Source organism: Oenanthe melanoleuca, chromosome 9 (genome assembly GCF_029582105.1).
Source record: "Oenanthe melanoleuca isolate GR-GAL-2019-014 chromosome 9, OMel1.0, whole genome shotgun sequence".
NCBI classification, from domain to species: Eukaryota; Metazoa; Chordata; class Aves; order Passeriformes; family Muscicapidae; genus Oenanthe; species Oenanthe melanoleuca.
Genome location: NC_079343.1, coordinates 15,804,828 through 15,821,160, shown reverse-complemented (window position 1 = coordinate 15,821,160; position 16,333 = coordinate 15,804,828). Strand labels below are relative to the sequence as shown.

Here is a 16,333-nt window from a genome sequence, read left to right as displayed (position 1 = left end):
GCCCATCTCTAAAATGAATCTTTCTCCTATTTCTGCTCAAGGAATAAAACAGTGGTTTAACCCTTACTGGAGCTGCACATGTCACAGCTGGCTTTTGTATTGTCACCCCAAAAAACAACTAAGCCAAACAGGGCTGTGCTGGATTCCCAAGAAAGGCAAATTAGCACTCCCCAAAGAGAGAAAAACTGAGCAAGATAGACAACAGCTTTTTTTCTTTTTTTTTTTTTTGTCTTTTTTTGTCCCCTAAATGAGACTATTGCATGCTGTGGAGTAAAACCAAAATTAAAGTTGTAAATAAAAAGGTAATTAACTGTCTCCTTTATTGGCTGCTTTGGTGTATGTTTCTTATCAGTTGCCACATTCCACCAGAAACAACTTTACAGATGTCCTGAAATACCGGCATGAGCCATGTGGATCTGGGAATATTTTTTATGATGGAGCATTGGGCCAGTTGGCATTTTGTCCTCTACACTAGTCACTATTTTTCAATCCAGAGTAACAGTTGGTTTAATTTGATTGTTCCTCAGAAGGTTCTGCAACTGAAAGGACTTTATGAATCACTTGGATTTATTGCCAATTTCAGCTTGTTGTTTTCTCATAACCATTTGTCCTTACTTGAGCACGCAGAGATTTCGGGAAGTATTTTGGACTTGGTATTTAGAAAAGAGAGAGCTGCACAATATCCAGGTGTAGCTGAGAGATGCAATGCAGAGAATAATCTTTACATTCTTTAGCATGTCATGAGATTGGAAAGAATTTAGCTGCTAAATCTGGTGGTTTTAAAAATTAATTTGAAGGATTGAATTAGTTACATTTATGAACTAACATTATTAATGATTTTTTTTTAGAAAATATTTTAAAAAATTAATTCCTTGCTATAATACAACTACTTTTTTTAGTGTAAATTAACCCACCCTATGCTTGCTTCCTATACTATAACTTGTGATACTATAATTTTTATAATATAATTAACCTCTACTTCTCTCAGTCACCACTGTACTGACGCAGATGAACCCAAAGCACCAGCAGATGCTCCTGCAAGACTCAGCCCTCTGTCAGAAAAGCAGCAACCCCCCAGAATACTCACGGAGGTGGCAGTGGGCCCCGTGGTAGCCCGGGCTGCAGGAGCAGTGGCCGGTAACAGGGTGACATTCCTGATTCTCAGCAGAGCACTGGCACACTCCGTGACAGTCCTGCCCATACGTGCCCGGTGGACAAGCTTTGGGAAGAAGAAATGCAAACCAATAAATTAAATTTGTCTTGGTAAATATAGCCCTCAAACAAAGAGCGGGCTGAGATTTATTAAATAAAATCCCTGCCTACAGAATGACGCTCTCCTGCGGGATGTCGGATTTATTACATTTACTTGGGGGTTACTTGACTGCTTGATTTTGTTTTGTTCAGTCAATTTGTGCCCAACTGTCAAGGGCCAGATACAATTTTCTTGTCACTAGAAAAAAAAATCATAGGGAAATGTCAGATAAAATTGACTAAAATAACAGTATAATTCCCAAGGGACCAGGCATGTGGATAAAGACATTCTACCTTTTGCAGAAAGTTTAAACTTGCAAAGCTGCTGCAACATCAACATCTCCACAGGTTTCATTCTGCCTGCTGACAGCCACATTGCCTACAGGTTTTGGACCTTCCACATTTAATTCCTACATCTCATTTCCATTAAGCTGCCCTAGTTGTGGGTCAGCGTTTAGAGTCCTCTGGTGGAGGATATGAGACACCGATGTCAGTCCTTTCAATTCTTATTTATTGCTGGTTCTCCTTTGGCTAAAACAGGGCTTAGGCAAAGTTTTGTAGGGAGGAACAAAATCAGGGTGTTGCAGCTGGGGACAGAGCAGGAGCCTGCTTCTAAAGACACCTCTGGGGACCAAACTGCATGCTAATAAAAGCCAGAAAATGTCCTTTCCATGAGCTCTGAGAGCAGGAATAGAAAGCTTTGCAAAGGGACAACAAAAGCTGAGCTGCTGCTTTACTGACAGCACAGCACTGGCTGTGGCTGGGCTCCGCTGGCACATCCTCAGCTTCTTTGGGTCCAGTTCAGCCCATGGCTGTCCAACAGCTGCAAACAGAGAGGGCAAACCCCAGCAGCCCAACAGTGCTGGCACAGAGCTCAGAGCTGGCCAAACCACTGGGGCGAGGGACAAGCAGCCCTTGGCCATCTTCCCTCTTGTCAGGTTGTCTCCTCTCTCTTTGGGCCTCACATCACCACGCTTTGATTCAAGAAATCAACGTGTTAGTTAATTAACAAGGGAAGCATTTGTGCCGTGGTCACAAACTCACTCTTGTCACAGCCGAGGCCGGTGAATCCCGGGGGACATCCGCAGGCGCCCGTCAGGTGGTGGCAGGGCCTTCCCGGGGGACAGCGGCAGCGCCGGGCACAGCCCGCGCCGTAGCGGCCCGGCAGGCAGGCTGCAGGGACAGCAACCCCGTCAGGCCACAGCAGGGACAAGCCACAATCCACACCTCCATCCCTGACCCACACCCCAGCCCGACCTTGTGGAATGAGGCCTTGAATATATCCCCAGGGCTCGGTGTGGGGAATAAAATTCCCAGCTGCAAGCTCTTCCCTACAAGGTGTCTACCCAGTTGTTGTTGATGTTTGTGTTGATGTGTGTCTACCCAGTTGAGTATAATTGATGTTTGTGTTGAGTATTTGTTGTTAATGTTCTATGTCTTTGTAAATCATTAATGCTGCTGTTTGTCCTTTCCCCTGTCCCAGTATCTGCTCTTGGATCCATGCCCACCTTCACTGCCCCCTCCAAAATGGTGCATGACAGCAAAAACTCATGGGATTCCATTCAGTGATAAAAGCTCCTAAAACAATGAGCCAGTATAACATCTAAGACTAAAAAATGGTACTCCCACATGGGGAAAACAGTGGAGAAGATGGAATCACCAACCAGAGCCTTTTTTGACTTCTTGACATGACTTCAACAGTGCTTGGTCAGATTGACACCCCTAGACCAAGAGCCAGCAAGTTTCTTCCTAGGGATTTTTGTAAGGATGGCAGCCCCAGCTCTGCTGTTTGGCAAAGCTGTTTTCCTCCTACTATGTGTAGTCTAGCAGGAACAGCAGTGGTGTGTGCAACCCTTCGGGTTCCCCACCCAAAGCTGATCTCCAATAAAGGCCTTAAACAGGAGCTAGTCTAGTGGGCCATGCATTACACTTGGGGTTTGGGGGGAATGCTCAACCCAAGGCCCGAGGCTGGGGGTTTGGGGGGAACATGCAGTCCAAGGCCCAGGGCTCGGGGTTTGGGGGGATTGCCCGGCCCAAGGCCCAGGGCTCGGGGTTTGGGGGGATTGCCCAGCCCAAGGCCCAGGGCTCAGGGTTTGGGGGGATTGCCCAGCCCAAGGCCCAGGGCTCAGGGTTTGGGGGGATTGCCCAGCCCAAGGCCAGGGCTCAGGGTTTGGGGGGAATGCCCAGCCCAAGGCCCAGGGCTCAGGGTTTGGGGGGAATGTCCAGCCCAAGGCCCAGGGCTCAGGGTTTGGGGGGAACATGCAGTCCAAGGCCCAGGGCTCAGGGTTTGGGGGATTGCCCAGCCCAAGGCCCAGGGCTCAGGGTTTGGGGGGATTGCCCAGCCCAAGGCCCAGGGCTCAGGGTTTGGGGGGATTGCCCAGCCCAAGGCCCAGGGCTCAGGGTTTGGGGGGATTGCCCAGCCCAAGGCCCAGGGCTCAGGGTTTGGGGGATTGCCCGGCCCAAGGCCCAGGGCTCAGGGTTTGGGGGGAATGCCCAGCCCAAGGCTCGCTGCCCGCCCTCACTCACGTTTGTCGCAGTGCCGCCCTCGCCACCCGCTCTGGCAGTGACACGCTCCAGTCCGGGGGTGGCAGGACCAGCCGTGGGCGCAGTCACACCGCTCCTCGCAGCGCGTGCCGAAAAATCCCGGCGGGCAGGCTGGGGGCAAGCAGAGAGAGCCACGTTCTACCTGCTGCCCCGGGAGCAGCCTCACTGGCTGCTGCTCACAGAATGCGTGGTCAGAAAAGAGTGAAGATGTTATAAATATTAGAAGTATTTAATGCTGGCTGCTAATGAGAGTGCACAGGAAACTTTGCAAGGATTGAGTCACAGCCTGGAGTGCAAGTCCAGATGGAGTCCATGGAGAAGGTGATGCTGTTTGCTTTGACACAACTGTGCACAAGGGGACAGCTGGCACTGGCAGCTGTGCCCAGAGCCTCCCAGGTCCCTGTGAAGTGACCAAAGAGAAAGGGAGGTGGGCACTGAGAAGGTTTGACAGGTCACACCAGTGGCTGAGGCTTTGAGTCGTCAGCACCTCAAGACACCTCAGAAAGCTGCTTGTGGCTTGCTAAAAGCACAGCACCTCAGTGGCTGAGCTGAAAGCATGTTTAAATCACCTGTGTATGAGATTTAATCCGTATTTCAGGGATTCAGGTGGCTCTAATCATGCCAAACAGCTGTGTCAAATTTGGGTCATGTGCCAGATCTGAACTATCTGAACCATCACAGTCCAGCTTGCTGAGCTCCCCTCAATGACCCACAGAGACTCAGCAGCAGGTGGCTGAACTGGCAAATTCTCCTTAAAACTCCATCCCTTTCATATGTTCTTCCTTGTGTGTGTACAGCAGAGCAATACCTTAATTTTCTTAGCAGGGAGCAGAGGTAGGAGGAGACAAAATTATTTGGACAAGGGCATGGCTGGGCAGAGTCCTGCCTGTGGGTCTGAGATGGGGTGAGAGGGCATAAATCCTGACTGGCCTGCAGAATACTGGGAATTTAAAATAGAAAACTGGCAGAAATGGCAGGTGGTTGAAATGAAGGATTTGCAGAAGGAGCTGCCCTTACCAACGTCACAGCGGTCTCCGGTCCAGCCGGCGCGGCAGAGGCACCTCCCCGAGGGATGGTCACACACCCCGTGGTGGCAGCTGCAGTTCTGCTCACAGCCCTCTCCAAACTGCCCCTCCTCACACTCTGAAACAGGATGGGGAGGCTGATGGGGGGCCAGGCTGGAGAAACCCCAGCAGGAACTCCCTCATGCCTCTGCAATATGATGAGCCACCTAAACTGGGCCTAAAAACCTTCAGGGAAGGAAACTTTGAAGCCTCCTTTGACAAAATTCTCTAGTAATATACCATTTTCCTCTTTCAGCATTTCTTTCTTTCTCCTTAAAGGAAGTTCATTGCCTATCTTCCCAGCTCCCAAGGGACAAAGAATAGCTTATTCCTCTCCTCTGCCCAGCAAGTTCCCAGCACCATGGATATGTCCAAGTACCAATACCATGTCTCCCCTCAGCATTCTCATTTCTGACTAAACAACCCCAGGTTTTTTAACTTCTCCCCAGCTGGTGTTTTCCATCCTTCTATCTCCTTTTCCCTCCTGTCCCAAACCACACCCCAGCCCAACTGACCATCCTTTCAGAGTGACTGAGAAGGTGCTGGAGGGGTGGAGGAGGTGGTGACACTCACCCAGCTCACAGGCTGTCCCTGTCCAGCCCTGGGGACACTGGCACTGGCCACTCACAGGGTCACAGGTGGCCTGGCCGTGGCAGAGGCAGCGCTGCTGGCAGTTTGCTCCGTACCACCCGGGGGGACAAGCTGTGAAGGGAGGCAGGGAAAACCTTCCATCAGGAAGTGCAGGAGAAGAACACAGGTTCAACACCACCTCTCCCACATTACAGCCCTTCTGTAAGGTGGAATCATCTGGCCCTGGAAGATGCTGGCCCTGGGAGATGCTGTGGGAGGTACAACCAAGCAGAAATGGGGACACAACCAATAGGGAATTACTCCGACCATTGTACAACCAGTCTTGGAACAAAGTAGGTGATGAAGTGAATTAGTGACTTACCAAATAATCTTGAGAGTTTTTGTTTGTACCTACAAAACCCAATTTTTGTTTCCTTCCAGCTTTCTCAACACTGAGGAGGGCAGTTCTTGATTTCCTGTTCTCAGAATTTGTACAGTCCTCTTAAAATCACAGCTCCTTTTCTAACTTATCCTGCTGCCCACAGCTGGCTGGTGACATTTCACCATTTAGCTCATTTTAATTAGGCAAGTCTATTAATTCCTATGACAAGTTTCTATGGATAAAACCTAACTTTTTGGCAAAAAAACCACACACCTCTGCCACGTGCTAGAGTCACAGTTCTTCAAGATGGAAACAGTCAAGCTCTCACTTTGGAAAAGCACAGGTACCAGAGGATGGCTCCCCAAGCCTCACACAATTATTCTACCTCCTCACTTCAAAGAGAAAAGAAATCCCCAAACATGTATTTAAAAAGGCGTGTTTGAAACATCTTTTGTAACTTTCATTTTGCTTTGTATTTGTGGCCTTTGGACAAAACAAAAATGCAAGTCATGCCATACTTGTCATCAAAAAAAATTTTTAAATTGTTCCAAATTTTTAAATCCCATTTTTAAATCCATCATGGAAAGGCCTCTTCATAACGAGTTTTAAAAGGGGAATGTGCTAAATTTAAATATCACTCTACCCCTGCCAGCTTTCATCCCCTTTCCCTAACAATCCTCTTGGGATGCTGAAGGGCAGAGTCTGAGTGAAGGTGGTGACTGCAAATCCCTGCTCACCCTGGAGCACCCACAGCAGCATTCCCAGCTCCAAGGTACTGCTGCCATCTCAGAGACCTTGTGGGGAAGGCACAGAACAAAGATGGGGATGGACAGACTTTTCCAACTGCCTGGGATGAATGGATTAGGATGAGCAGTTCAGCCTTTCTTTGCCAGCCTCTCCTTAAGGCTCTGTGGAGCTGGGCTTGTGTTTGAGCCTCCTGTATGGGTCTGATTGCCAAGGCTGGAAGGCTCAATGCCTTTCACATGTTCTGGATTTAGGCTCTGTCTGGAACAGTACAAGGTAATGCCGAGGATCAGTCTGGTGCATGGGACAGTAAAGCAGTTCATAGAAAAGAAACAGAGCTTCATTTCTGCGTCATAATTGGGAGTTTTATGGACCTTTTCTCCCTTCATCAGCCTTCAAAATCAGCTCTCTTTCCAGTTTATGGGTGTTTCACCCTTCTGCCCTTTGCACACTGGGATCTTACATGGATTAATTTAATGGACCAATTCACGTCGCTGCAGATCCAAACCCAATGACAACACAGGGCAACGAGCTGAGAGCTAAAATATCAGGGAGCTTTTCCCAAACACAGGTTTTATTCTTCCCTCCTATAATCCATAGGCAGGGATTGGAATTTCCAACAGTACCTTCTTGGCAGGTGGCTCCTTTCCAGCCTGGGCTACAAAGGCACGTCCCGGTTACGTGGTGACAGAGAGCTCCGTTGTGACAGTGACAAGTGTTCCTGCAGCCCGGCCCATAGCTGCTCCCCTGGCAGGCTGCAATGACAGAATTCCATAAAACCCCATCAGGAAGCTTCCAAGGGAGCACAGAGCAAGGGTGAGACACAATGCAGTGCCAGGGAAATCAGGTTGGAGCTGTGTTCCAATAACACTTTTCACATCATAAGGGTGCCTAAGTCCATAAAAAAAAATCATAGAATCATTAAGGTTGGAAAAGATCTTCAAGACCATCTGTCCAACCTTTAGCCAAACACCATGATGATCCTTTAACCAAAAAGTGCTGTGCCAACTAGTTTCTTGAACACTTCAAGGAATGGTGACTCCACCATCCCTGGACATATATACATATACATAAAACCCCATACACTAACCATGTCTGACTCTAGAAACAATAATAGAATCATTTAGGTTTGAAAAGACCTTTAAGATCATCAAGTTTGACTGTTAACTCAGCACTAAGTCCATAATAGCAGCCAATACAGTAACTGCAAAAGGTATTTTTAAAAAAATTTCAGCAAATTAGGATCACATAAACTGAAACTGCTCTGCAACACTCGCAGTTTAGAGATAATGTGTCTTATGAAAGCCTAACTTAATAATGTGGGTTAAAAATACGCATCACAGCCCATTCTGAAGAGGTTTCTATCAAGGGGCTGGATCACTGGGGGTGATGGATCAGCTGTCATCTCCTGCTCTGCAGAATGTCTTTGTGCTAAATTAATGGTCCAGCAGAACTGCCAGCCTGACAGCCTCGGTATTTATTTGCATCCTGGTAAGAGAACTGACAACTTCATTGTTTTCAGTGTTCATTTTTCACAGCTGGGTGCCTCTGCTCACCCAGACTCTCATTCTTTGGTCAGAGAGGGGTGATGTTTTCAATGAGTTTGGTTAAGCAGCTGGCTCCCAGGTGAAAACTTAACGCAGTCATCTCGCAAGCAAATGCTTTGCTATCGGTGCTGCTGCCTGTGAAAAATGGCAGTGATAAAATTCCTGCAGTCTCCATTGCATTGGAGATTTGGATAGCTTTGGATGGTGGAAAACAGACAGTTCTGCTAGCCTGTTTCCTTCAGATAGCATCCAAAATGATACAGAGGGGGTTGATGGAGCTGGATCTCCTCCTCGCATGGTTTCTGTTCTGCATTGCAGGGGCTCCTGTCAGAGCCTCTCATCCCTGCAGCACTTCTGGCATGCACTGGAGAGGCAAAAAAGGCCTGGATCCCTGATCCAGGAGAGTGTCCTGCACTCACTGAATGTGACATCTCCCACTTTTCACAGCCAAACAGTGAATTTTCAGCAAACCTCTCTGCCTTTCAGGGTGTTGGTGAACATGATGCAGCGCTGTGGGAGAGCAAGTCTCTGGGGACAGAAGGGAGGTGTGGAACCACCTTGATCTTGGAGGTGAACTTGACTGACAATCTCTGACCCATTCTCAGCCCTTTTCTCCTCATCTGAGGGCTTCCAGCTTCCCAGCCTGGTTCTCAGACACCATTTCTCCCAGGACTTCTTTTCCACACTGCTTGTTCTTGTCATCACTTGGACCCTGTCCACGTTGAAACCACAAGAAAGAGCAGGAGCTCAGTCCCATCACAGCTAAAAGTTTGTTCTGCAAATGAAGCTTGGTTGCCAAGTGAAAAGTTCAGCACATCTACAGAGCTCTGGCTCAATCTTTGGGAGCAGAACTAAATATTTCCACAATACAGACCAGAACTATAGCACAACCAAGCCAAAGGAAAAACCAGCTCATCACCAGATCCCCTGACTGGTCACCAGTTGTTTGTGTGAGGTTTTTGGAATATGTATGCAAAGCTTGTTACACTTACCAAGAAGACAATAGAGTGTTTCAGTGAAAATTCTGATAAGAAAGCAGAAATTTATGGAAAAGAAAATTTTAACTATTCTGCTGGGTAGACACAATTTTTTTTTTGCTTCCTGGTGGGACAATCCTGATTTTCAAAGTACTTTTCTGAAGATTAAGGAAAAAAATGATGTACTGGAGCTATTTCTTGGAGTTCCACAACTGAATGTACAAATATCCCTGGGGCTTTTCTATCTTCATGATGAGAGAAAAGGGATAACTTAATCCAAAGGTTTACATTAACAAATTTCTTCCTGGTTCAATATTTTCCTCTTGGTGTCTTTCCTCTGCAAGAGGAGGATTTATTTGTCTACAGTCTTTAAAATCCCTTTTTGCATGCAGAGTAAGGAACACATGAAACTGAAGACTTTTCTTCCAGCTAGAAGTCAACAGCCATCACAAGTGCCCAGGAGCACAGGAAAATGATGGGCTCTAATGTTCTACAGGGTGTCCAGTAGTTTTGATTTCAAGTGACTCCTGTGGATTATTCTCCACAAAATGAAGCTTTAGCTTTAAAAGAACAGGGAATTTACAAATTCAAGTGCTCACACACCATGGAATGTCAAACCCCTGCTATCAGTGCCTCTGGCCGAGCAAATTTTTCTGTAGTTATTTATTTTTCAATCCAGTGTGGTCTCTTTTTAACCACAAGGAGCCACTTCAGTGAAGATTCTGCTGAGCTCCAACAGCTCCAGAAATAGGCATGCTTAGTACTGACAGAATTAAGGCAAAATTCAGATGTTGAATTGTGTACATCTGCTACAGACCATATGCAGCATGAGATTTTGGTTGGTTTTTTTTAAGTTTGCAAACTTTGGATGAATTTGAAGTGAATCAGGATGGTTTGGGTTGGAAGGGGCCCTAAAGATCATCAATTTCCAAACCCCCTGACATGAACAGGGATGCCACTACTAGATCAGTATGCTCCTTACATCCAACCTGGGTTTGAACACTTCCAGGGATGGAGCATCCAGAAAGGAAGGTTACATCTCTATCACAGAGAAATGACAAATGTCAGGTCCTCACTTCTGTATCACTGAGGTATCACAGCACTCAGTGAAGCAGTTCATTAAAAAAAAAAAACAAAAACAAAAACAAAAAAAACCAAAAAAAAAAACCAAAAAAAAAAAACCCAAAAAACCAGAAAGAGACTAGGCAACATATTTTTCCTAAGCCTCTTTCTTGGAAACCTAAAATACCTCAGGTGGACGCTCAAAAAAATCCCCAAATAAAATCTCTGAGCACAAACTGAAGCTGAGGCAGAGCTTGCTTGGCAGATTTCACCCCAGATTAACATAATCCATTTTCAAACAACTGAAACCCACAGTCTGGTAATGGAAAGCATTAGGCAGCTTCAACAAAAGGCATCACTGTCCGTATTGCCTGTAATTAGATAGCAGAGTATAAAACTCACTGCATGGCTGGCTTAGGATCAATTCAAATCCCATGATGCCAAAATTATTCCTCAATATCCTCCAGCACATTGCCTGCAATCTGATTACTTCCACACGAGTGCTGTCCTTCCAGCTGCTGGAGCTGGCAGGTCCCAGGAACAGGCAAGGTGAATATTAAACACCCTGGGAGCATGGGGAGTGCTGAGCTGTCTCCCACCCAAAGCTGCCTTGATCTGAGCTGCTCTGGAGCTGTGTGGATGAGGTCCAGTTGTAAAATCAAAATGAAGATCCCTCACTTAGCCAAGAGAAAAGGAGGAGACACCCTGCACTGTTAACTGACCCCTCTCTCTCACTCTCAGAGGCCTCGGGGGCTGTGGCACCTTCACCAGCAGGAGGAATAAATCAACCCAGCACAAAGCTCTAATGGCTCTGGCACAAGATAATAAATATTTTTCCCTACTGTGAGTAGAGCATGGCATCAGAGGCCACGGAGAAGGAGCTGCATTTCTTAATTGAATTTAATGAAATATGTAGCAAAGCTTCCCATTCCTGATCCTAAGGACTGGGGAAGGGGCAAGGGGACACATTGTGGCTCAGAAAAACAGGCTGTAACTAAGAATCAAATATTGTCTCTGTTCAGCAGCACATCTTCTGATCTGTGGGATGGGTAAGTGGCTCTGTCTGCTTTTGTTCTGTGCTCAGTCCATTAATCTACACTCAAAGGCTGTGCTACCACCAGCATCTTCAGGTGGTGGGAGGTGCAGGGACAGGTGTTCCTGTGGGAGGGCATGAGGAGGCAAAATACTGCAGTGGGATGTTAGGAAAAGTGTCTGAAATTGGGAAGATCCAGCAGAACTGACCCACCTGTAAACAAAAGAGCAGGGGATTCTGCAGGAGAAGCCTTCTCAGAAGATGGGCTGTGTTGAGTATGGGGGGAAAATGAGGGGAAAATATCATGAAGAGCAAGTACTGCCTTCAAACAGGGCTGATGATAAAATAGTGTATGGCTGGAGAACAGCATTGCCTCTATACAAGCCACATTTCTCTCTATTTTCTAAATTAAATCACTTTCTATTGCAGAAAGCCATGACCTATGGATTAAAGAAGTGTTCCCTTCAGAATAACAGAGCTGGCTCATTGTGGAGCTGCCCTGGAGCCCAGCTCTACTCCCCAGCCCTGCAGACAGCACTCATATTTTCAAAAGGAAGCTTAGACCATGACATCATCCTAAAGGAAAACAACGAAGTTGAGAAGCTAAAACCTGAAGATCTTTTAAAAAAAAACACTTATTTGCTCAATTTTGCAAGTAGGCTCAGTGATCTCCATGTGCAATGCCAGGCAGCTAAAGAAAATAAACTGATTTCCCATGAAATGCAATGAAAAATTTCCCTGAATAGCCAATTCTGTATATCTAGATATACACAAGCACCTTGTAAGCTTAAAAATTGTGGCATAATCCATACTTGTGAACATCTAGAAAGCTGACATTTATTTTAAAACAAGTAACTTTTCTAATAATTATTTTGAGAACTATTTTGTCATGCTCAAAAAACAAAATAGTCCCAGCTTTGATTTTCCCATCTTGTGCATTTGTAATCTGACACTTTATAATTGATAATTAGATGAGATAGACCAGAAACAGATACACAACATTTAATCTCTTAATGTCACACAAAAATAAAAAAGCAGGGAGTTGTCATATGGCAGGAGACAGCTCTGCTATTTAAAACCTGATGCTTACCATGTTTGATGAGTTGAAAAAAAAAAAAAATTAAAAAGAAATGATGATTTTACACAGCCACCAAAAATTGTTTCGTTTTTTTGGCATCTTTGGGAAGGAAGGTGAGCTGTATGAAGGTGTACCCTGTCAGGGCAGTGTCTCCATTGCCAGGGAGTTTGGGGTTTGGGAGGGGCTAACCCAGACAGGATATTGTCCCCTTGCCAGGGGAGGTTTGGGGTTTGGGAGGGGGTACCCCAGTCAGGGCATTGTCCCCATTCCCAGGGAGTTTGGGGTTTGGGGTTTGGGTTTGGGAGGGGGTACCCCAGTCAGAGCATTGTCACCATTCCCAGGGAGTTTGGGGTTTGGGAGGGGGTACCCCAGTCAGGGCATTGTCCCCATTCCCAGGGAGTTTGGGGTTTGGGAGGGGGTACCCCAGTCAGGGCATTGTCCCCATTCCCAGGGAGTTTGGGGTTTGGTGTTTGGGGTTTGGGAGGGGGTATCCCAGTCAGAGCATTGTCCCCATTCCCAGGGAGTTTGGGGTTTGGGTTTGGGTTTGGGTTTGGGAGGGGGTATCCCAGTCAGGGCATTGTCCCCATTCCCAGGGAGTTTGGGGTTAGGGGTTTGGGGTTTGGGTTTGGGAGGGGGTATCCCAGTCAGGGCATTGTCCCCATTCCCAGGGAGTTTGGGGTTTGGGGTTTGGGTTTGGGAGGGGGTACGTACGCTGCTCGCAGCTCTCTCCCAGCCAGCCTGGGAGGCAGTGGCAGGAGCCCAGCACGTGGTCACAGCCAGCAGCATTCTTGCACTTGCACACCTGGTGGCAGTCAATCCCAAAGAATCCGTCTGGACAAGCTGGAAATGCAAAACATTCCTTTTTAGCACAGTTCCTGCTTCTTTTTTTTTTTTTTTTTTTTTTTTTCTGCATAAACTCCATCTCGTCTTTTCACAGATGCTTAAGAGCTGTAGTTGCATCAAGGGTTAAGCCTGCCCAGTTCTGCTACATGTATCTTGGAAAAATGTGACCCTTTTACACAAGCAACAGATTTCTGCACAGGAAAACAGGGCTGAGAATATTGAAAAGCCATAAAATAAGTGAGAGAACGGAGCTGGGTTCACACAAGCTGTTCCTTGTGCCTCTGTAATGGACAGAGGAAATAATTCAACATAATACAAGACTCCAGGGCCATCCCTGCTGACCTTTCCCCCTTTGGAAATGCAAAACTTCTGCTCCCATTTACTGTCCTGACACTTTTCTAAAGATTCTTTAACAGTGAACCTAGTTCAGTGCTGAAATGAAAAACTGGCAAAGTGAATGAGTAGGGAAAACCAAGACAAATTAAACATAGCAAAACAACCCCAGGGGGCTGAAGGAGCTCTGCACCTACATCTGGAACTGAACCTGGACTAAGGAAAAGCAGCCCCATGGATTCAATTTTTATCTTTATCAGTGCTGACAGCAGTGAAAATAAGGATCAGTGCTTGTCAGTGGGCAACATCGTACCCCAAATGCTGCATTACAAGAACACTAAGGCTGCTATACAGAGTTTAAAAATATATTCTCTATGTAGCCTTAATTTAACCTCTCTGTGTATGCTAGATAAGTGCATATATTATGCTACACTAAGTAATAACAAATCTATAGATACACAACTGTACATCATTATTTTCACAGAATCCCTCAATCAAACTCAGGAGTGATGGTGTTCATGAAATAAGCAGTAGTTCAGTAAAACTTATCTCTTTGTCCTTGTTCAATATAAACTTATATTTAAAATCTCATCCTCACATTCTCACCATGAAATCAGAATGACTGGACTGCCAATGGAATCTTAAAATGATCATCTACACTGACCAACAACCCTCTACACTAATTCACAGCTCTCTACAGGTCAGAGTAACACTGGTTAGAATGGTTTAGGTTGAAAGGGATCTTAAAGATCATCTGCCATTGACACCCCTGCCCTGGCCAGGGACACCTTCCACAGACCAGGCTGCTTTCCAAGCCCCATCCAACCTGGCCTTGAATATTCCAGTGAGTTCTCCACGTGCATCTTCCACTGTTGGACTCTTCTGTCCCTTTTTTTTTGCCCTGGGGCTTCTTCATGCCCAGGCTTTTTGTGCCTGTGCCTCTCCCACAGATGCAAATGCAGTTCTCCAGCCCTGTGCAGTGCTGGCTGCTTTGGCTACAAGTGGAGGGAATTCTGCATCCATAGCTTTAGGAAAACCTGAACCATCATCCAGTGACAGTGTAAAACACTGAACATCTGCTTTGGCTGCTCTGCTGCTCAGCCTGTGACTACACATGGTTGTTTCATCCACTCAGAATCAAAAGGCTGCTCTTCCCTCTGTCCTGTCCAGACTGCAGCTTCTTCCCTGGCAGATGAGAGGGAAACCTGCTGCCCTTCCCAGGTCTGTGCTGCCTCAGGAAAACAGGGAAAGGGTTTCATGATAATAGAGCATCCATCAGTGCTCACCAGAAGAGAGCTGGTACCAAGGAAGAGCCACCAGGGTGAGGTTTAATCTGTTATTCCCCACTTACTCTGCTTCAGTGGCAGATATAGCACAGCACAAGGATGGGCTCCTCCTGCTGAACCCTCACTGACTTCAAAGGCTGACAAAGTTCTTCTTTAACACAGGGGCTGCACAGCCTTGTCAGCTATTCTTCAACATGCACTGTGCTCATTTTCCCCTTTTATCTCAGCAAAACAGCAGTCTTGCTGGGCTCTCCTATGGTAATGATTAACTGCTGAAATCCCAAGGGAAAGGTCCAGTCTGTCCATCTTCTGGCAGTGCTGATCCCAGCAGTTCAGATGCAGAAGCCAAGTTCAGTGCTCCATAAGGGTGATATGTTGCTGTTATTAATAAATCAACTAATAAATTTATTGTGGGAATGCTCTGAGACTCCTGCTGCCTCCACTTAGTGCACTAATTGTCTGGCATTTTGGGATATTCAGATAGATGAATCAATGAACTGGATAATTCTTCTGTTGGCCTAATCCCAAAACTGGACACAAGCCTTGGGTCATACAGCACATACCAGAGAGCAGTGGGGAAGGGAATTAAACAAAATTACAGCACAGGGAAGGCAATTGCAGCCTTCAAAGTGGGAGCAGCAGATGCTCAGCACTTGACAGAATTAAATCAATTACAACAATTACCTTCCCAAACAGGAGTGGAGCAGCCCTGGTGCAGGGCAGGGTGTCCCAGCTCACTTGGCACATCTGTAAAAGAGCTGTGAGTGTGGCTGGGGAATCAGGCACACCTGGATTCCTCTGGGTTTGCCAGGAGCCCATAGCTCAGGCTTCCTGCATGGCAGATTCTTACATTTAATTAGGGAAACATTGATACCTTTTTATCACAATAATGACTGGTTTTGGGGTTGGGATTTTTTTTTGGTTGGGTTTTTTTCACCTTGCCTGTTTAGCTGGAATTGCATTATAACCCCAGCCCTGCAGCAGTGGGTGAACACAGAAGCATCTTTTCTGAAGAAGATACTCAGGTTGTCTGTGCTCAAACAGGACAGAAAGGACTTAAAAAGCCTTTGCTGTGATCCCTGCCCTTGCAGAGCCCAGGAATGCAGAGGCATTGACTGTTGCTTCAGTTGAGGAACAGACAGAACTCCCAGTGTCCCTCTGCCACCCTCTGCCCAAGCACATAACATCCTCCACTCAGATATGGAAGCTGGCTGGTGGCACTGCTAGCAGCATCCACCAAAAATTATTCATTTTCCTTTGGTAATGCGAGACCTTGTGAAGAAACACGCATTATTTCATCAGTGTTCCGCTTGTATCACTTGCTGCTTTCAAGAAAATTCAAAGGAAGCCTTTCCTAGATTGCTCTCACAGACTGAAAACATTTCTTTGTAGATTATTTTGTTTTCAGCCTTATTTGCAATCGTTATCTTCTCTGCAACTGAAACAGTTTTGCTGCTTTTGAAACTCCTTTGAAAGAGTCACAAGATTCACAAGGTTCATTTTCACAAAGCACTGAGCAGGGCTGAAAGATGGAGCAGGCATGACTTTCAAGAAACGTCTAATTTTCTTTCAGAGAGCGCCTTGATAGCTTTATTCTTCCCCATCATTATTATATGTGA

General features: G+C 46.2%; 1 protein-coding gene across 1 annotated transcript in view; it reads right to left on the bottom strand.

Moving 5' to 3' along the window:
• LOC130256962 (multiple epidermal growth factor-like domains protein 6) overlaps positions 1 to 16,333 on the bottom strand; it is a 191,591-nt gene that overhangs the window by 16,624 nt on the left and 158,634 nt on the right. Inside the window, exons 22-28 of the mRNA XM_056499137.1 lie at positions 12,964 to 13,092; positions 7,182 to 7,310; positions 5,433 to 5,561; positions 4,813 to 4,938; positions 3,778 to 3,906; positions 2,296 to 2,424; positions 1,088 to 1,219 (exon numbers count right to left, since the gene is read on the bottom strand). Coding sequence (XP_056355112.1) covers positions 1,088 to 1,219; positions 2,296 to 2,424; positions 3,778 to 3,906; positions 4,813 to 4,938; positions 5,433 to 5,561; positions 7,182 to 7,310; positions 12,964 to 13,092 — 903 coding nt within the window. The remainder of the gene's footprint in view (positions 1 to 1,087; positions 1,220 to 2,295; positions 2,425 to 3,777; positions 3,907 to 4,812; positions 4,939 to 5,432; positions 5,562 to 7,181; positions 7,311 to 12,963; positions 13,093 to 16,333) is intronic.